General features: G+C 44.4%; 1 protein-coding gene across 2 annotated transcripts in view; it reads left to right on the forward strand.

Annotated features, from left to right (window-relative positions):
* The first annotated feature begins 3,690 nt into the window (after positions 1-3,690).
* The window catches only part of KCNAB1 (potassium voltage-gated channel subfamily A regulatory beta subunit 1), a 319,197-nt gene continuing 301,007 nt past the window's right edge, over positions 3,691-21,880 (forward strand). For both annotated transcript variants that reach the window (XM_006200878.4, XM_072959617.1), the window contains exon 1: positions 3,691-4,076. In XM_006200878.4, the coding sequence (XP_006200940.1) occupies positions 3,835-4,076 (242 nt within the window). In that variant the 5' untranslated portion in view covers positions 3,691-3,834. The remainder of the gene's footprint in view (positions 4,077-21,880) is intronic.

Consider the following 21,880-nt stretch of genomic DNA (forward strand, 5'->3'; position numbering starts at 1 on the left):
CCCTCTTCTGTGCTGCTCCCAGCACCTGTCGGCAAGCAGATCGCGCCTCCTCCTAACACGGGTCAGATGCAGCTCTCCTCTGCTGCGGGCGGGCGGGTCACTGCCCCTCCAGATGCCGCAGTCAGATGTTGCAGACTGGCCAGGCAGGAGGGCGGGTCGTGCCCCCTCCCAGCACCTCGGTCAGGGGCTGTGTTCCTGCCCGACAGGCGGGGGGCTGCTCTCCCCCTGCCTGCGCCGCCGGTAGCTCCGCTGCTCTGTGCGGCTGCGCGCTCTGCGCCGGCGCTCCGCCCCGTTCGGTGCTCCGCCCCGGTCACGCTCCGCCCTGGTCGCGCTCCGCCCTGGTCGTGCTCCGCGGGTGGGCTCGGGGAAGACCGAGGGGCAGCCTCGTCCCTGCTCCGAGCCAAGACCCAGCTGCTTGTTTGTCTTTGTGGAGCAAGTTCTCTGGGGGACCAGAATGGAAGGATCCTATCTGCCCAGGGCTGTAGGCCCGTCTCAGTCTGGCCCTTGAGGCTGCTAAGCCCTTCGGTGCGGACGCAGGTTTCGTCTCTGCCCCCGCCTGGGTGTTAAGCGCCGGAGAATATGGCGGCTCTGCCTGGGCCCCGCCCCTCTTCCCCTGAAAAGTTTCCGCGTGTTTTCAGAGATGGGGGTATGCACCCTTCCCCCAAGAGCACATCAACCTTGCTGTTTTATGGAGGGCCCAGGTTGTTCCGTCCTGTACACCCACAGCCCCAGCTCCCAGCCCCTTGCAGTCCCCTGGAGCTGCCTCCGTGCAGCCGCCCCCGTCCTCCGCCCGGCTTGTGCAGCCTGGCCCTGCCCGCCGCTGTCGGCCCGCGTCTCAGGCTGGGTGTCGGGGGGATGCTCTGTGCCTGTTTAACTTAGTTCTGTCAGACAAGGGCTGCTCTGTACAGATCCGAGCCTTGGAGGCTCCCCCTCCGTCCCGCTGGCCTCTCAATTGGAGAGGGGAGACCCAGCGAGCAAGCGCCAGTCCTCCTTTGCCGCTCCCTCCCCGCGGGACCCGTCCCGCGCTGCTTTGCCTTTTGTTCTTTCTTTTTTCCTTTTCTCCTACCAGATTTTTGGCGTCTTTATCTTTTGAAGAGGGCGATGTTCTGTCAGAGTCCCGCAGGTGCTCTGGTTGGCTGAGTGGGTCTGTAGGTGTGGGTCTTGGTGTATTTGTGGGAGAGGGTGACTTACAAGCGTCCTTCTACTCCGCCATCTTGCCCGAAAGTCCTCAAAGTCCTCATCTTTAAGTACCGTCAGGATGGAGATTAATTTCAACACATGATATTTTTTAGAGGGACACAAACATTCAATTCATAACACTAAGTAAATTGATTTAGACTAATAAAAAGTACATTAATTCCAAAGAGCAAATAAATAATGGTACAGGTGGTACAAAAATATGGCAGAAATCATCAGGGGTCTGCAAACATTTGGGAAACAGTTTAGAATTGTCGAGTGAGTGCTTTGGAAGTGAATTGCAAAAGGAATTTCAAGGAATGATTTTATTCTAGGGGCTGGGAGGTCGGGGAGGAATTCCTGGAGGAGGTGAGCTTTGAAGGAACATTTGAAGGGATTGGGGAGAAGCCACATGAAAAAAGATGTGGTAATTGGTAGGCTGGGATCAGGAAGCCTGTTGAGCTGGATGAAACTTTCATGTCCAGGAATCATGGTTGGAGAGTCACAGATGGAAACACAAGGTGGAAGGACCTTCATCTGAGGAGCCTCTTTGCATTTTTTTTTAAACTTTTTATTTTGAGATAATTATGGATTCACATGCAGTTGTAAGAAACAGTATAGAGAGATCCCATACACCCTGTAACCAGTTTCCCCCAATGATGATATTTTGCATAACTACAGTTTCAGTATCTATCACAGTTAGGAAACTGACAACAATGCAAGCCACTGAATTTACTCAGATTTCACTGGTTTTACATGCATTCATGTGTGTGTGTGTGTGTGTGTGTGTGTGTGTGAGAATACTTGGTTCTACGTAGTTTTAGCATATCTGTAAATTGGTGTGACCACCACCATAGTGAAGACATAACACTTCAAGCACAGGAATCCCTTGTGTACCCTTTTTATAGCCAGAGGTACCTCCTTCCCTTTCCTCTTCCCTGGCAACCACTAACTGGCCACCCATGTCTCTAATCCTGTCCAATCAAAAATGTGATGTAGTTGGAATCATTCAGTATGTACCCTTTGGCATTGGCTTATTTCATTTAGCATCATTCCACTGAGATTTATCCACATTGTTGTTTGTATCAGTCGTTCATTCCTTTCTATTGCTGAGTAGTATTCATAGCATGGATATACCACAGTTTACCATTCACCCACTGCAGAAAGTTTGGGTTGTCTCCAGTTTGGGAATATTATGAATAAAACTACTGTGAACCTTTGTGTACAGGTTTTTGTGTGAACATAGATTTCATTTCTCCGGGATAAATACCCAAGAGTAAATTGCTGTGTCATAGGGTAAGTGTGATGTGTTTAGTTTTATAAGAACCTGCCATACTCTTTTCAAAGTGGTGGCACCATTTTATATTCCTAGCAGCAATTTACGAGTGATCCAATTTCTCTGAATCCCTGCCAGCATTTAGTGTTATTACCACTTTGATTTTAGCTATTCTGGTAGGTGTGTAGTGACAGCTCATTGTGGATCTGGTTTGCGTTTTCCCTGATGGCTGATGATTAAACACCTTTTCATATGCTTGTTTGTTGTTTCTCTTCATGAAAAGTCTTTCGTACCTTCTTTCCATTTGCTTATTGGATAGTTTATGCTTTTATTGGTGAGGTTTGAGTTTTTAAATATGTTCTGGATGTAAGTTCTTTGTCAGATATGTGATGTGAAAGACCGATTTCTCTCAATCTGTAATCTGTTTTTTTCATTTGCTTTACAGGGTCTTTCACAGAGCAGGAGTTCTGAATGTTGATGAGATTCAACTTACACATTCTTCCTTTTATGGATTATGTTTTTGGCATTAAGTCTAAGAATTCTTCTCTTAGCCCTAGGTCCTGAAAGTTCTCGCCTAAGTTTTTACTTGGAAGTTTTATAGTTTTGCATTTTACATTTAAGTCTCTGATCCGATTTGAGTTAACAATATGAGGTTTACGTCAGGGGTTCATTTGCTGAGTTACTTTGTTTCTGCTCATACATGCCCAGTTGCTCCAGCACTGTTGATGGAAAAGCTGGTCCTGTTGAACTGCTCTTGCATCCTTGTCAAAAATCAGCTGGGCATGTTTGTGTGGGTCCTTTGCTTTTTACAGCCATCTTGTTGATAGTTCCTACCATTTGACTACAGCATCTGAAAAAGAAAAAGGTTGGCCTTTCACCCAAATGAACCATGTCACTAGTATATAAATTACTTGATTATGAAATATTCGATGATTTGGAGAGGTCTCATTACACACTCATGAATCATCCCTAAGGCCTTATGGTCCTTATGAGAACAGAGCATTTGGCCCATAGCCCACCAAAATATTTCCTTTTACCTAAATAGAAAGACATGGGGAAGGGTGCACATATTTTTTTCCCCCAGGGCCAATATGAGGTTGCTTAAGTTCAACTTTGCAAACTTTATAGGGAAAAGAAATATGATTGGCCTTTGTCAGGCTTCTTTCTGCACAAGCTTCGGCAGGGACTTATAACCAGCAGTTCTGCCAGGAACTCACAAGCTTCCTTGCATACAAAAGCAATAAAGGACGTCTAAGGAAAACAAGCTGATCCTTTTTAGGGGCATACCAAAGCCAGATAACCCAAGATAAGCAGAGCAAGATACAGCCAGTCTCAGAGCTAAGTACTGTGAAATTCGCTCGGCTTCCTTGGGTTTTTGAAGCATGCATCTGTATAAACCTGCCTGTGCAGACATCCCCAGCCCCAAGCTGGGTCTGCCCAAATCCAGTGAATCAGCTCTGAAATGTAGACGTCACCTAGCTGTAACCAAGCCTCCTCCTCAGACAGCCTGCTGGCCTGTTAGGCCCAGTGGAGCAACGGAACGGAAATATCTGGAGAAGTTTTTACGTGTCCATGGAATTTCGTTGCAGGAAACCACCAGGGCAGAGACGGGCATGGCTTACAGGTACTTGCTGGTTGTAATGGCATCCAACCAGGGCACTGCGCTGGAGTCAAAGATGGTTGTTATTAAAGAAAGAGGGTTTGGAAGAGCAAAACAAACACTGCAGAGAAACAGGAAAAGAAAAATGAGTGCCGTGAGCCCTCTTCTTGGGCTCCCTTCTTTTTCCAAGCTTTAAATTGTCTACTTTCTCTTTGCTTCAAAGATTACATGGTGCTAGACAAGTTCACCTGTGGAAGTTCCTAACCGGGTGCCAGTAGAAATGTCTTTGGCTTGATACTTAAGCAAAAGTGTTTAGCAGGTCATGATGAAGAATGGGGGCTCTATTCTTCGTAAGGGAATTTATAAATTAAGAATAGAATTTTTTTTAATGCTGCCTGGGTTTGAAGGCTGTTATTTTCTTTTCAGCCTGAATCATGCGGTCGTGCTAATAGCTAATAAAAGAGTTCCTGAAACTGAGCAAGTTCTTAAAATGACAGCACTTTTTATCAGTGTAGCCCAGGATAAATTACTGGTTGTTCTTTAACCTTCCAACACCATCATTTATTCTGTAAAAGATTAACGAAAAGGAGACACTTTTTCCTGGTATGGGGTTGGAGGTATAATCTTTTAAAATTGCTCTGAGATGGGAAGTATCATTCTTTTTCAGAGTAGTTATCATTCAAACCTCTGTGTGTCTGTGCTTAGCCAGATCACCCAGCAGCGCCTGCACAAATACTTCCTTGACAAATGCCTGAAGTTTTAAGCATCCAGGAGGCTGAGTAAAAGCCATTCAGAAGGACAAGGATGCTGAAAACTGAAAACAAAGCGAACAAAACAAACCCCAAACTGAAAAACAGGAAACCTTAGCATTTATAAAGAGCTGTCTTAGCTCACGTCAGAATGTCTGGTTCACAGAATAAGATTGTTTTGGTGTGGACAAGATGTCCCTAAATGATTTTATTTTTCCATAATCTAAAGGTCTATTTTAATGTAATAGCTACTGCTCTAGTTATCAGCCAATTTGATTAATAAAAGCAATTTTGAATGAGATGGCTCCTCTCTGGAGAGCAAAGTATTTCACACAGATTCTTTATACAATAAAGGGCTCGTGTGGGAGAGGAAGGACCTCTTCTAGGTTTGCAGGGTGTATAAACATAGGACAGCCCACCCCATCATGCTTTAGAAGTGGAGCCTAGGAAGCATCCAACAGCCTTTCCAAGAGAGCCCCTGGCCCCACACACTGGGATGGAGCAGGAGATGCCGTCATTCCTCACCCATCTTTCCTGGTCTGTCCTTGGTAGAGCGAGCTGCCGCCTCTCTGCCTCTCCGCCTCTCCAAGTTCTCTCCCTCTCTTCTCCATGCTTTCCTTGACCCTCAGTGGTGACAGTGGTTGGAATATAGGTCAGGTGAGGATGGACTGTTTCGTTTTTTACCATATGATCTGCCTTTGTATCTTTGTCCCACGATGGTTGGTCTCACTGTGAACTCTTGTATAAAACTTCAGAGGGCATGCCTCTTTCAAAGCCCTGGTTTAATTATCAATTACATATTTTGTGATGTGTGCCAATGATGAGACAAAATATGTTCTAGGACAGTGTTTTCTAAGTGGTTATGATGGTTATAAAGCAAAGGAATACTTTCTTGAAACAGAAGAGCAGAGGCGTCCTAACTGAAGTTGGGGGCTTGGCACCCACCTGCTTGAGGGGAGCAGCCCGGCTTGGTTCCCCAGGCCTCCTGCAGAGCCCATCCTCTGCACGGTCTAAGAGCACAGTTCAGAGGTGACTCTTCAAGACGCCCTGGAGAGTGAGGCTGGCAGGTCCCGCTCACAGAGACAGGCTCTTAGGCAACTGCACGTGCCATTCGGTCATACTAGTAAGAAATGGGGCTTCAGAGACCACTGTTCCCAGATCAGAATATGAGGAGAGAAAAGTACAGTTAAATAGATAATTGGCCCCAGAAAAGAGCCTAGGCTTTGAGTTACGGTGAGCTTGCCATGTTTTGCCCCCTCTTCCCGATACGTATGTCCGTTACCCCCTCCGCCCAGCCTGAAGCACACCTCCTTCCTCTGAATGTCCATAGCGCTTTATTCTCTTTTCAAGGCACTTACTAATTATCCTTATTTAAAATATCCTCCTTTAGCATTAGGGAGGGATTTTTAGGGAAGAGAATCCAAGTTCTCTCGGTTCCTCCCCAGCCCGGCTTCTGACCTTGACTTCTTGTAAACACAGCTAGGGTTAGGTGAGGAGACGTCTGTGTTCTTCTTTATCTTGATTTCCACCTCTCCACAGAGACCATAGCTATGTCAGAAGATCTCGTTCAACCTGTCTTTTCTATTTCCTTCTTTCTGAAGGGTATGATTTCATAAGTAGTGGAAAGAGATGGGCTTTGCTGTTACTCAGACCAGAGTTCAAATCCCAGCCCTTCTAGGTTACAAACCGTGTGACGCGGGGCCAACTGCGACATGTAAGTGCCTAACGCACAGTAGGTGCTCACTAAGGTAGGTGTCTTCCTGCTTATTCTGGAGAGCCTTGGCAATCATCCTGGGGGCAGGGGATGAAAGCCTCCTATAGCTGAGACCTACAAACAGATAAGAGAGTATTCTCAGAAGGAAAAGAAAGAATTAAAAATCTGCAGTAACTCACAATCTGTGCAGGTTTCCATGCTGAGCTTAGAATTCTGAGAGGTCTGGAAGAGCCGGGTAAGCTGTTTTCTCTTCCTAATTTGGTCAGATGCCATTGCAGCCTTCAGCCCAATACCAGCTGCTTGGGTCCCTCGATCATCTGTGAGAGAGCATTATGTTGTGTTTCTATGGAGACTTGGTTATATTTCTAACTAAGGGTGACCAGGGGAGGAAAAAAAATCAGTAAATATGCAAACACGTGTATCAACCAAAAAGAAACCAGAGGAAATTGTTTGAATGTGGTGTAAAAAGTGCCAAGTCGCTGTGTCGATCCTTCTGTTGGCTTAGAATTTTCAGCAAAAATAGAAGTTTTTTGTGAATTCATTTTATTAGTGTCTATAAAATAGTCATCCAAGAGGGTCCTTCAGTCATTTCTAAGAGGCTATCTCTGTTACAAAGCACTGAACTCTGAGCCGGACAGTGAGCCTGAGCTTGGGTCAAGATAAAACTATACTGTGAAGTAGTTTTATGGATAGAGCACAAAATATCTAGATTGAGTAAAGATGGGGTAAACACCCAGCTTTGAAGCAGTTTTGTAATTCTCACACAAGCCAGGAGGAACTCAAACGGATGTAACATGAAGGTCTAATCCAGGGGGCAGCAAATGTTTCCTGTAAAAGGCCAGGTATTAAGTATTTTAAGCTCCTGGACCACATCTGCCTTTGTCCGACCCACGAAAGCCTGCCCTTGTAGATGCAAGTAGCCGTGAACAGTAAGCAAAGGAGCGGGTGTGGCCATGTTCCAGTTACACTTTATTTACGGATGCTGAAATTTGAGTTTCATATAATTTTCTCATTCCACAGATCCAGCTTTTTTTTTCTCTCCCAAACCATTAAAACATATAAAAGACAATCTTACCTTGTGAACCATACAAAAACAAGTGGCAGGCCAGATTTGGCCAGCAGGCATAGTTTGCTGACCCCTGGTCTAGAAAACAAAATTCTCACTTGTATGGGTTATTTATTTCTTTGTTTGTGTTTATTTTTAAACCTCCTTGTTTCCAGAGTTATTTAAGGTACCTAACTGCATATCATTCAGAAAGATACAAATAAATTAAAAAGAAGAAAAGATGAGGCCAAGAAGGGTTAGGAGCAGGAAGGGAAGGCAGCCTGGGGTGAGTGAGCATGGCACGGGGGAGCCGTGCCCTGGGGCTTGGATTTGGCTCTGTGCTTCCCCGCTGCACCAGAGCTCTTCACAGCAGTCCCAGGGTCCTTGAGGTGGCCATGAGCTGGCTGCTCAATGGTAGAACACTTCTTTCTGATCTGGAGATCACAGAGAAAGCTCTTGTGGTCCTTCTTTGTGTCGTGAATAACGTCCTCAGAAATATCCTTGTAGTAAGCACAGCAGTGAGATTGCTAAAGCTCTTTCTCATTAATATTAACAAGGGCATCATATCAAATAACAAGTGGCTGTAGTAGAAGTGATATGGGTTTAACAGAAACTGCATTGATTAGTTTGAAATTATTTACAATTAAAACATTCTCCAATAATGGCACAGATTCTGCTACTTTATAATGAGAGGGCTTGTCCAGGGCAATGGAATAAAACAGTTATTTCTCAAATTAAAAAAAAATTTATGCTATTTGCCAAAGATAAATTTTCTAACAACCATGATCTGAAGGAGGGAGAGGGCAAATAAGAAAAGAGAGGGGGAAGTTTTGGAATTAATGATGTGGGAAGACCTCCGAGATAAGCTGCTCCAATTCCTGCTTCACAGCTGAAAAAAATCAAGGCTTAGAGATGCTGGGTGACCAGCCTGAAGTTGCTTTTCTAGCCAGCAACAAACCAGGGGCTAGAACCCTTGTCCTTTGGGTCCCAGTGCTTTCTCTACCCAATCAGCATTTTTCCCAGCCTTCCCACCCCATGCCAACACATCCGTACAGACAACCCCCACACAACACACACGCACCCCACACATACCACGCACATACCTCATACCCCCCCCCATACATACCACGCACATCACACACCGCACGCACTGCCTCCTGGGGGTGCTGCGGCCCAGTCACACTCACCAGCCTGCTCTAGTCCCCTCTCCCAGGCACTGCTCTTCCTGCTCTGCAATCTGCTTCAGTCCTACTTGGCACACTGACCCTCCATCCCCGTCCTGAAGCATTGAGTCTCACTCATTACTTTGTCCACCTAGAACATTCTTATACGTCTCTGTTGCTGAAGCAAATCCATCCCACAGGCTCTCCATTCTCGCTCATAGCATGACCTGTCTTTGTCCCATATAGTTTGGGTTGTTTGTGTGTGTGTGTATGTGTATCTTGCTTTCAAAAGTATGCTGTTGTCACTTTGAGGAGAACAACTAGAGCTTATACTGTTTTGTGGTCCCCCCATGCTCTGCACTTGGTTTGTATTGCTTCTTTGGGAAAATTTTCAGAAGTTGTGGAACAGAAAGACCCCAGAGACATGCAGGAACACCCCCTTCCCCTACAAATAGTGCTCTAGCCCCATATTTTCTCCTGCATCTTAGATACAGTGTGTTACTTAACCTTGCTGAGTCTCAGTTTCCTCATCTGTAAAATGGGCTTAATTCAACTTACCTCACGACAGTGTTGTGAGAATTAAATGAAGTGCTTAGCCTACTGCCTGCCAGATTGGGAGCCTAACAAACCGAGTTTGTTTGCTCTACCTTCTTAATCAATCCTAGGAATCCATCATTTAGGCATCTTTCAGAGGTTGCAAGAAAAAGTATGCGGTGATATAGCTAAAAAAGAGAGAGAGGCAGAAAATAAACACCTATAGATTGAATCTTGCATAGTTCTGAGCATTTCACACTCCTTTTCTCACTTGTTTATATACATTTTTTGCTTCTCCTATCAGAATATATCCTTAGAATCTATTGAGAAATAATTTTTTTCCTTTTCACTTCACACATGGTCTCCTACTTAATCAAAATGGCCTCACGAAGCATTGGGAATAAACTATTCTCCGAATGGTGTAATATAAAGATAAAAATCATCTTTTATCAATCTGTGTATTTCCAGTGCCTAGCATTGTGTCTACAATATAAATATTTGAGTTGGAGGGAAATTAAAAGGGCTAAAACCTCCACTGGTAGCTTCCATACCCTCCCATCTGCTGGCCATAGAGCCTGGGAATTCCTTCAGCTGGAGGCAGCAGTCCTCCTGCTAAAATGGGACTGGGTAAGCTAAGCCAAAAGGCAGCAGACCAAGAAGGGAGCAGGGCATCAGCCAGCCCTGACCCAAAAGCAGGAGACAGGAAGGGAAGTTTCTAGACTCGATCAAGGGGAAAGCTTGGGTGTCCGGGCACCACACAGCGCTGCCGGGATGTGCAGGGTCAGGGAGGGGGGCCTGAAGAAGAGGGCGGGAAAGCTAGAGAGAAACCCTCCTCACCTACCAGCTTGTCACAAAGACATTTGAAAACATTCATTAACTGATAGTTTTCATCGATCTCTAAATGAAGACTCTAAAGATTCTAGTTTTCGCTCTGAAAAATCTTTCCCTGGGTCCTATGATCGTGAGAATGTGGTGTCCTGGCTGGAGGATTTGAAGACCAGCTTCTCCCCGCACCACCCCTTTCTCTGATCCTCTGATTCCTTATCTATAAAAGGAAAATACCCGTAAACCCCTCCTCACAGGATAATACTTCTCATGTAAAGGGGCACAGAGTGGGCCCTGAGGAAAGACTACCCCCCTTGCCTTTTTTGCTGCTCATAATGTCCACGTCACAGCGTGGAAGTTGACAGTTATTTTTGTTCCTAAACTGAACTCACCATCTTCCTCCCAGGCTCCGCCAGCCCCCTTTCACCACGTACTCCCCGACCTACTTTCTTCATGGAACGCTTGGCACACTCAGATCTGCTTGAAAAGTAGCTATGGCCATGACCGTGAAAATCAAAAGCCTAGGAAAAAGTGCTACCTGTGCAGGGGGTTGTATTTTCCACATTAAAAAAAAAAAAAGCCTACCTGATTTATTTTAGACTGGCCTCATTTTGGTCGGTCGCGGGTCCTGTGCTAATTTGCTGAGTCCTCTGGCTGTGGCTCTCCGGGCATCAGCATTTCTGGAGGGACGTTGCCGACGAGGAGATGGTCCAGGCTCAGAGCCTGTGTGATTACTTGAAACCTGAATAGGCTGCTGGGGAAGGGCCTGGAAGGCTTAGTGAAAGGGGCTTATTCAGAATAGGGCAGAGTGTTTATTTCTTATTAAATGGAACAGAAGTTCTAAAACAGGTGTGTTTTAAAAGTGTCGGTTTAGATACAAAATGCTTTAAAATTTAAGCAAGAGTGAGAGATGAGTACCCCTTGGATTTGAAATACTATTTTCATTTTGTTTTGAAATTTCCACTTGTGGTTTTCTAGAAGGAAAGTTGCTTTATTTTATTTGAACACTTTCTTCAAACATAATGAAAACATTGGAAATTCAGAGTTCGCAAACACTGAGTTATATGAACCCGCCTTTTCTCATATAGAAATTGTTGACAGCCATTTCATATAAAAGAAAATAAGCATTTTGAGACCTGGTTTTCCTGACTAAGGAACAACTATAGATCGAATGTGTTTTTGCTCAAGGAAAAAACCCAAAACCAAAAAACAAAAAAAACAACCCACACCCCTTCCAAAATTTCTCTGCAGTGCCTGTGAGTACCACTAGGATGCGCTATTTCATAAAGAAAATGAAGCACTTCATTCAGCTCCCTGAACCACAGAAAGCAGAAATCTTTACACTTTATCCAGACCATCCTAGACCAGAGCTTAAGTTTGAATCTGTATATTTCCCCTGATGGTGAACAATAAGAAACATCTCTTTTGGTACAACAATGGGACATTTTTTATAGTGAGGAAAAATAAGAAGTCATATATGACCAGCACACTCTTGGGATTCTGAGAAGCCCTGATCCTCTAACAGTTAGATATTTGATGGAGCAAATTTTCTATGTCTGGGAGTTTCCAAGAACAAGGAATTTTGAACCACACCACAGGCCTCTGCAGGTGGCTGGTGGAGAAAAGCAAGGCAGACATGTGACCCCCTTGGCCTTCCTTCACAAAATGTTCTCTTGATAGCTTTTGCCCCATCTCAGAAACAGGTACCTTGCTGTACAGTTAAGATGGAGCAGTTGTAGTGAATCTGGAAGGAGTGTGTTGTCAGAATTGTCTGGCTGGCTCAGAACCCATGGATGTTCTTAGCCCCATGACCCTGCAGGTCTGGCTCAGCAGCAAATCAGGAGGTTACTGAATGATGGTGCACTTCCTCCTCTGTACCCAGGGCTCGTTTTCACTTATGGGACACCTCGCCATGCCTTTAGCACTTCAGCCTCTCATCCAGTGATTCCTCTGCTGGCCCTTAGCTAGTTACCCATTGATGCTCCCTCAGATTACAGTTACACATTTTGTGATGTGTGCCAATGTTCAGATGGAGATAAATTCTAGGACAGTGTATTTCAAACAATTATGACGCAGAAGAACACTCCAAACAGGTGAAAGCAAAGCTATCCCAGTTGAAGATGGGGTCCTGGCGTATCTGTAAAGTATGTCATATACAAAGAAACAGACCTCTATTGGTGGAAGTTCAGGTAGCAGAGGAGCTATTTTTAGACAGCCTATCTAGTCTTAAGATCATAGTATTAAAAACTTTTTTTGTTGGAAAATAATTTCAAACTGACAGAAAAGCTGCAAGAATAATACATATAATATCTGTAGGCAGTTTATTCTTTAACATAGTGTTAACATTTTGCCCCATCTGCCTTAAACTCTGCTCGTGACTTTACCTCCTTGCTTCCTGCATCCCCTCCCCCACCTCCAATTTATTTTTCCAAGCCTTTGAGAGTAAGTTACATACATCATGGCCCTCTACCCTTCAGTACCGCTTAAGAGTAAGGATATTCTCTCACACACCCCCAGGGCAATTACCAACTTCAGTTAAATGTAAATTGTTTTTTATCTGATCTACCACCTGTGTTCCAATTTTGTCAGCCCACACAATAGTGGCTTTTATAGGAATTTTTTTACTCCGCTAGTACTGGATCTAGTTCAGGATCACATATTATAGTTCGTTGTCAAGGGTTTGTTGTTTCCTTCAACCTGGAATAGGCTGGGATAGTTTCAGCACAGGGAGGAGGCCAGTGGGAAAAAGGTCAGTAACTAACTGCAATGACTGCTTTGGGTTGGGAGGTGGCGCTGTGGTGCCAACACAATTGCTAAGCTTGTCCTAAAGGCCTCCTGGCTACTGCTACCAATTCTGCGTCAAGGTCTGCTTCTTCCACAGCTCTGCAACAAGGCTACCACGTCTTCATCTTGAACTTTAGGTCCACGCTGAGGTGGATCTCAGAGACATACGGACCTAATTGACCCACATAAATTCAGTCGTCTATGTTCATTTGCTCAGCACATCCTCGGAGGAGCTCGCGCTGTCGGAGGTTGGTGGGGTGGGGCTGCTGAGAATTAGCAGGACCTGAGTGAGGGCCCTTGCACTGACAGACAGAGTGGGAGGGCAGGGAGGGCCAAGCATACCGTTACCTCGGACTGTCCTGCCCCAAAGTCGGGTACCCACAAAGCTGGTTCAGAGAACCACCCCAAGAGACTAAAGCAGCAGCTAAAGAAAGAGGCCTCTTCCAAACTGGCTGCAGGGCAGAAGAGTGTGGATTCTGGCCACAGGTCCTGCTGAGCCCACCGCGAGAGGTGGCAGGAGCTGGGAGGCCCCAGCAGCAGGGACACACAGGCTTTCGGTGGGTCACGTGGAATATTTTTAGATAAGGGAGTTCTGACCCAATTGTGTCTTTAGTCTATTTTCCCCTCCATGATATTTCTCTTAAGTTGTTAAGGTAGAATGAGATAGAAGCTCTGACATTTGTAGAGTGTGGGTGTAGCATGTGCAGCTCATTAAGTATCTAAGTTCTTGCTTTAGCATTTGGAAGGTCTGTAACAGGTCACTGATTCACCCTGCTTTTGAAATTTTACAGCACTCTAACTCAGCACACAGTGACAACACATGCATTTAGAAGCTGGTCACTGCTTTTAAAAGGAGCTACAATTGCTTCTTGAGATGACCATTGTACAAGACCGGGAATTTCCGTGCATAATTTCCCCAATGGCTAATCCTCATTGTAACTTCTCTGTAAGATTCACCAAATTAGCACCTCCTTCCTTTACCCCTGTTTTCCTCTTAGCGTTCTCATTTGTTTCTGTATTGTCTGTCTTTCCCACTGGAGTGTGAACTCCGGGAGGACAGGGATGTTACCTGTATGGTTAATTGCCGAATCCCCAGAGTCTGAAATCTAGTGTGGAACTCAATGAATATTTGCTGAATGATTGAATGAGAGTATAAGGGATAAGCTGTCATTCTTCACTGGCAGACAGTCCACTGGATTATCAGGCACAGGGAATTGCTCCACTGGACTCTCCATCCTCAGTCTCCTAACTTTATCTCTTTATTGGAAGCATCCAGAGTGTCCTCGCTTGTGATAGTGGTACTTGGGGACAGCATTTTACTCATATGAAATGGGTCCTTAAGGCTTGGATGTTAGAATCCTTTGAAGCTGTCTATCATACGTATCATGATGTCATAAGCCCACCTTATTCTTGCATCTGCTCAGATATGCATCTCGTTTCATTTTTTCATTCACTCATTTACTTCACTCCATTCAGAGTCTTCACTGCACTTTCCTCCAGAAAGTTCCCTTGTGGTATCTCTGTCCAGCCCTATCTGTACTGGGGTCCTGGATTATAGTGACAAGACGAGGCACTCATGGTCTTCACTGTGCATATTCCTCGATTCTCCTCAGATGTGGTGCTAACACGCCCACATTATGGAGCCATGGGTCTCTCCTTCTCCGCCCCTTCCCACCACAAGCTCTCTCCTTCCTCCCCTGCTTCATCAATCCCATTGGCCAGCCCTCATCAGTTTACTCTTTTCCTGATCAATTTCCATTCCCAGCTCATTATAAGTGGGGCAGTATCTCATTACAGCACCCAGGTGGTGTCATCTCACAAAAGATGGGGGCAAGTCTGGAAGGTCAGCCCTCCTGTTGGGATTCCTAGATGACTCTACTCCATCCTAAACACACTAGAAGATTCCCTCTACTTAGTGATGGTGGGTGATTGTGAGTTCTAAGTGGATCTTCTCATTCTTGATATAGATCAGACTTTTCCAGGAACAGCATGGCCTGCAACAAAGGCACTGTACAGCTGGTGATTAGCAATTGCAGGATGGTACCTGGGAGTATCATCAGGTCATTGTGGAGGTTATCATTTGAGTCTGACCCCACGCTAGCTCCTGGGGAAGACCCTGACCTACTCAATGCAGTGTTAGTGGGGTGGGCAGTGGCAACTGTAGGATCACACTTATACACTCGGAGGCTTTCATTGCTCGAGGAAGCCTGGTTGAGACTCAGTGACTGGACAGAGTCCAACTGTCTTCTTTCTGTTCCTTCCTCAAAACCATTTCTTCTCCAAGGAACTTCCATTTCTGACTCTGTGTTCACCGGTTTTTGGTTTCTGGCCTACACGGGTTTAATATTTTCCCTGTTGTGTCTCATGACCCCTTCAAATTGTTGGGTAACCCAAAACACATTCTCTTAAAAGATGGAAGATCAGGTTCAAGCAGCCAAATCTACAAATCCATGTTTTAGAATTCATTGGTAGCCTTCTTCTTATCCAGTTATTTTGTATGATCACTAATCAGTCCTTGCTGTATTGGGTGCAGTATCTATTCTTCTGTTGAACTATTTAGTTTAGTTCCTCCTGAACATGCACAGATTTCATTCTTTAATTCAAGAACTATTAATCAGTGCTGACCTGTGTTATACACTGTTCCAGGCACTGGGGACACAGACTGAGTTCCCTGCTTTCTTGAAGATTTCATTCTAGTGGAGGTGAAGTAGATAATTAACTAACTCAAGTGTGTAACATTTCAGGAAGGATAAGTCCTCTGTAGAAATACAAAACATGGAAGGAGGGTGAGTGTATGTGTCAGGGGACAATTACAGTTTTAAATAGTGTAGCCAGGGATGGCCTCAATGAGAAGACGGCATTTGAGTAAGTCTCTGAAGGAGGTGCAAAGGGCAATCATAAGGGCTTTTGGGGAAGAGTACTCCAGACGGAGGGTATAGCACATGCAAAAGCCTAGAGTGAGAGTGTACAAGGGGGAAACATCACAGAATCCAGGGGGACAGGAAAGGAGTGAGTGATTGCTAGAAGAGCAAGAAAAAAATGCCAAGAAGGTAAAGGGAGATATTGCAAGTTCAGGAGGCTCCCAAGAACCTCCCCCCGCCTTGAGGTTCAGTGATTCACTAGAAGGACTCACAGAATTCGGCAAAGCTTCAGACTTGAAGTTTTTATAGTGAAAAAATACAGATTAGAATCAGAAATATGTGCCCAGGCTGGGGTCCAGAAGAACCGAACCTAGAGCTTCCCGTTGTCTCTTCAACAGAGTCACATGGAAACCACTTCTCTCCCAGCAACACTATGACAATGTGCATAGGATGTTGTCAATTAGGGAAGCTTATCAGAGCCTTAATGCCCAGAGTTCTCATTGGAGATTGGCCTCATGGACACACTGACCACCTGCTTGGTTGACCTTGGTCTCCAGCCTATATGGAGGTCAAGCTGATTCTGTGTGGCCCACGGCCCCCACTATAAAGCATACATTTAGCATAGACCATCAGGCATGGCCCAACGCCTCCAGGTAGATAAACTCTCTCCTAGTGGGTAGAGCATTCTAAGGGTTTAGAGGTTACCTCTCAGGAGCTGGGGGCCAAGTGTCAAACCTTTCTTTGGTCAGTGTTAATAGCTTACTGCATAGAAGCCAAATCATGCAGGTCTTTGTCTGCCATTTATAAGATGTGGCTTCTAGTCTGAGAGAGATGGAAGACACTGGAGAGTTCTGAGCAGGAGAGTGACATGATTTAATTTGTTTTTAAATCAGACCATCATGGCATGAATACTGATATCATTCCAACAGCTAAGCTGGAAAATAGACTGAAAGGTAGAATTAGGGTGACTGATTAGGAAGTTCCTGTCATGCACCAGATAAGAGGGAATAATAGCTTGAACCAGGGTGCAAATGGTGAGAAGTAATCTGATTTTGGATCGATTTTAAAAGTAGAGTTCAGAACATTTGCAGGTAAATTGGATGTAGCATGTGATAAAAGGAACAGTCAAAGATGACTCTAAGTTACTTGGCCTAAGCGACTGGGACAGTCAAGCTGCCATTCAGCAAGATAAGACTGCAGCAGACGATCTGGTGGGAGGAGCAGTAGAAGTTGGTTTTTGGACACGTGAGGTCAAAATGCGTATCGGACAACAAAGGAAAAATGTCAAGTAGACAAGAGTCTGGAGTCCATGGGAGAGGTCTGGGCTGGAGATTTATATTCAAGATATAAAGATACACATCTTGAAGTCATCAGTCTATCAGGAGAGTGTCAAACCATGAGACTAGCAAGTAAGTGTAGGCAGAAAAGAGAAAAAGCCCAAACTGCCCCAGGCTCCCCAGTGTCAGAGGCGGGACAGACGAGGCGGAATCAGCAAAGGAGACTGAGAGTGAACACTCAGAAAAGTAGGAGAAACCTGAGAGGGTGGTGTCAGGAGCCAACTGAAAGGGGCTGGAGAGGTGTGCCACGTTCAGGATCGCTGAGAGGTCAAGTAAGTGAGGGCTGAGAATAGACCACGGGATTTAGGAACGTGCAGGTCAGTGTTAACCTCAGCAAGAGCAGAGAGAGATACATATTTTATTTTATACACAGAGATATGCTTGATAGAAGAAAGCAAAGACCCATGTACATATTTATGAAAAATTTAAAAAGTCAATTCGGAACTCTTAATTAACAGAACTCTAACTACCACCCACCGAACAGCATCATGGGATTTCCTCCTACCTGTGACCATAGAGAAAAATATACAAAATCATAACTGAAAACTTAAACTGGCCCGACTTATAACCAGCACATAGAAGGAATTTCCAATAATAATTATGTTTATGAGGCTGGATTATTGAAAATAATACTCATGGAGACATCTATGTTTGCCTCCTGAAACAGAGATGCTCTGCTTCCTGAATGAGGGCAGGAAGACATGGGACCCTTACTCTGTTGTCTGCTTTCCTGACTTTGGTGCTTTCTTTGTTTCGACATCTGGAGATTTCCCTTTGTGGGCCTTAAACTTGCATTTAAATTTATTTTATTAAATTTTATTCAGCAATTCTTCTTGCTTGGAGTGTGTATGGACATTTGAGGGGTGGGGGGATGTTCCACATCAATTAAACCTTTCATATGGACCTGACGTTCACTTCTAAAATCAAGACAAATAGATATTATACTTAGCAATCAGAATGGACTCAATTAAAGAAAAAAAAACAAAACAGCAAAAAGAACAGAAGGGAAAAACAACCAAATATTAGGAGGAGTTATTTTTAGGTGGTAGGAATGGGGACGATTTCCCCTTCTTCTGTTACTAATTTCCAAATGTGTGTGTATTACTATTATAAAAGGGAGGAAAATCATAATTAAAATCAGATTTTAAGAACTGAAGACATGCTTTTGAAGCTCTTTTTTGAGCTCCCTCAGATCTAAAACAAGTATTGAGATTCAGCTGTCTGATCCACAGTGAGGTTTACAGATAAAGACTCTTGTTCTGAATTTAACCTGGAGAAAAATGTGGGCCTTTATGAATATAAGAAATTGAAATACATTCTACCAAAACGCTTCCACTCTATAGATCACCTTGAGTAACAGGAGAACTACCTCAAGCTGGCTTAAGTAATAAAGGAAACTTACTGGCACGTGGAACTAAAATGTGCAGAGATAGGGAAAACCTCAGGGAAGGGCAGAATCCAGGTGCGCATGCCGTGGACAGGGCCTAGGTCCTCCCTCTCTGCACCTGTGACTTTCTTTTTGGTAACGCTCCATGCTTATCTCTACAGTGGTGGTTCTGCGGCATCGTCAAGGTGGCTAACAGGAGCTCCTGTGCCTTCCAGAAGGAAGGAGTAAAGAAGGAGCCTTCTCTTCCTAGAAGTCCCATCTTTCCAGTGGTGCCCTGGTTTTGACTGGATGACCCATCCACTCTGGACCACTGCCTGGATTTGGGTGATGGGAGAAGCTTACTGGCTTTTGTAGCTTCATGCTCAGTCCCTGGCTGAGAATGGAGGGGCAGACAGTTCTTGATTTGAGAAAACAGGAGTCAGTTGACCACACTCTCCAGTGATTATATCTGGAGGGAACAGCGGGGCAGTGAACTCCGGGTAGTAAGATTCCATCAGGTCAATCTTCTGGAAATTGGGAGTGAGGCTGCTCCACCACGAGCCAGCTGTGTGCTGTCTCCACTCCTTGAGCTTTGGATCTGGTTCTTAGTTCTCCTCTAGCTCTAAAGCCCTCTTTTTATGTTTGGAGGGATATTTTCCTCTATTAGTCTACATCTCAATAGCTTGTTCTACTTAATCATATAACTAAAATAAATGGAAATCTCATTTAACTAAAGGTAAGAAGGAAAACACTGGCTTTAAGTGTTATTTAATTTAGCATGGAAAGTAATGCATTTTTAATAAGGAACACATTAAAAACTCATAAAGTGGTTTATTTATAAGGCGGTTAGCCTCCCCTTGCCCAGTTGCCCCAATAAATAGTTAAGTTCCATCAACTTTTCAGCAAGTGCAATTATACAAATGCCGTGTTTCATTTTGCATCTGATGACAGTAGTTTTCCTTCCCCACACACTGTGCAAAGAGTAAGTGCACAGAATTTTAGAATCCGAGGAGATATTGGGGATAATTTAGTATCTCACCCCCAAACCCTCCAGTAATTTGACAAGTAAGTCTTCTGTTGCCTGAAGAGGTTAAACAACCTGCTAATACTCACATAGATGGTTGGTAAGTTCTAGTTAAGAATTTAACTGAAGGCTTTTTGATCTACCAGTTTACTCTTTGCAGCATAGAATTGTTCAAATCAACAAAGATTGGTGGAGCGCTAGTTGTGCCCTGGGCAGTATGCCAGTCACTGAGCTCACAGCAAGGAAGACATGGTTCCTGGCTTCAGGCAACTCCAAGAACGGTCTAGTAGGGGAAAAAGTCATGTCAACCAGATAATTAGTCTGATATGACACATGCAGTACTGCTGTGTACAACATAGTCATAATGTAGTAGAACAAGTGATGAATGTTCTCTTGAGAGTCAAGGATGACTTTGCAGACCTGGTGATTCATGCACAGGGCTTTGTAGGATGAATAAGAGTTCAGCAATTGGTTGGTCCAAGTCTGGGAGAGAATTTGACATGGAGGGAATGATATATTTAAAGACTCAAAATCGATGGTTATAAAACAAGTTTTAGAGACACATCTGAATTGATGGCTGGTTGTAAGTCTTACTAAGTGCATGACCTAACAGTTTAACCTTTCTGCTCATTCACTTTTTCCATCAGTAAAATGGAAATAGCAATACCTATCCCATAGGGTTATGGAGAAAATGAAATAATGTTACAACTATAAAGCACATAACATAGGAGACACTCAGGAGCAGGTAGCAGGTAGCTACCCTTCTCCACCTGCCTTCTCTCTCTCTTCCTCCCGTCCCCGCAAACCTTCTGGGAGAGGAGAGTGCTAGAAGAAGAGGGTAAGGAGCAGGGAAGAAAGAGATCAGGGGAGGAACTGGCCATGAAAACTGTTGAGGCACTCTTAGGTAAGAAGTAACAAGATCCCAAATTTGCATTCCAAAAAGCTATTTTTGGAAGAACTGTGCATAGGAAACTGATAGAAAGCCATTTTAATAATCTGGGAGAGAGGACTTGAAGGTACAGGTAACAGCACAGAATGGGAAGAACAAAGCTGGGTTGAGTGACATGGCGAGGTTCGGGGAGCAGGGTGTATTCTGGTATAGCTTCTTTCACTGCATCGTGGTTTTCCTTTCCACGTGTCTGGAGGGCAAAGCGCTCAGTGGTCTAATTAGGCCCGGAGGTCGGGCAGTCAGCTCCAGGAAGGAGGTGGAAGGGGACCTCTGCTATGGCTCTCCTGTCTCTAAAGTGCTTCCACAGAATTGCTTACCTCATCTCCATTCTCACTCACAGGAAGAGAAACATCAGAGAGCCGCTGCCCTTCTCCCTTGTCTGACTTTAAAGCACCTTCTTAAACTACTGCAGTCCCGAGGCAATTATCTCTTCACTACAATTTATTAACTCAGAGTAACCTCAAATGCATTACTTGTAAGCAGCTCAAGCCTTTCCTCTAAGGCTGGCCTGTGCCTGCTCTTTAGCAGGAATTGAGGGCCGGGTGGGTGCAGGCGGGCGGGGGAGCGCTCACCAAATCCGTGGAATCAGCTGCGTTACCTCCATCATCTGTCGCCAACCTTCCACTTGCCATAAAAAAGCCTGGAGCCTTTCTACCTGTTTCTTTCCCATGTCATATTTGTCTTAATGGCCCTTTTATTGATGACCAAACTGAAAGGTGGAATAATTAGTACACACACCCCCCAAACCTCCTCCCTGACTCCCATCCCTGCTCCCCACACCCCTCAGAGAACTGATACCATGAAAAAGAAGGTTGTTATCTGGCTTCCAACCTCCTAACACAGGTGTGCCAGTCTCCAGTCAGAGGGAGGTGTTTTTTTCCCCCCATAACTTCATTTCACGCTGACTTTAGATCTAACTGCTATTTCACTTTTGCTCTTATTTCCTTTTAGAATATAGCCATCCATACATTTTGAAAATGTTTTCATTCTATCCACACATGGGTTTCTACATGATCTCTGAAGTCTAGTCCACATATGCAAAGCATTGTGGCTTCACATTTTTCATAAAATGATTGATCTTTGCCTTAACTACCTACGAAATAGCTATATGTGTCAGCCCAGATGAAAATGAGTGAAGAATTATTGGCAAAGCATTTCTACTTTTATCTGCAAAAAATAACTGTGTGCTTTGACTGCCTATATGAAAAAGAAACTGCTAACATAATTTACTTACACATGATACGGTTTTGAGTTTTTTTATTTAAATACTGAAAGCATCCTGAGAACTCACAGAGCCTCACAACAAACATTAGAACTGTGCTTGGATGCCTGATCTTCAGCACTGGGCACATAAAAGAAGCCTTTGGAAAACTCACATCTGAGTGCTTTCACCACTCAGAATCATAGAGTGGTTTTCTAAACATTGCTTGAGGCCAAACTGAATGGACTGTGTATTTAGGACATATTTATACGGGGT

This window comes from Vicugna pacos, chromosome 1 (assembly GCF_048564905.1).
Source record: "Vicugna pacos chromosome 1, VicPac4, whole genome shotgun sequence".
NCBI lineage: Eukaryota > Metazoa > Chordata > Mammalia > Artiodactyla > Camelidae > Vicugna > Vicugna pacos.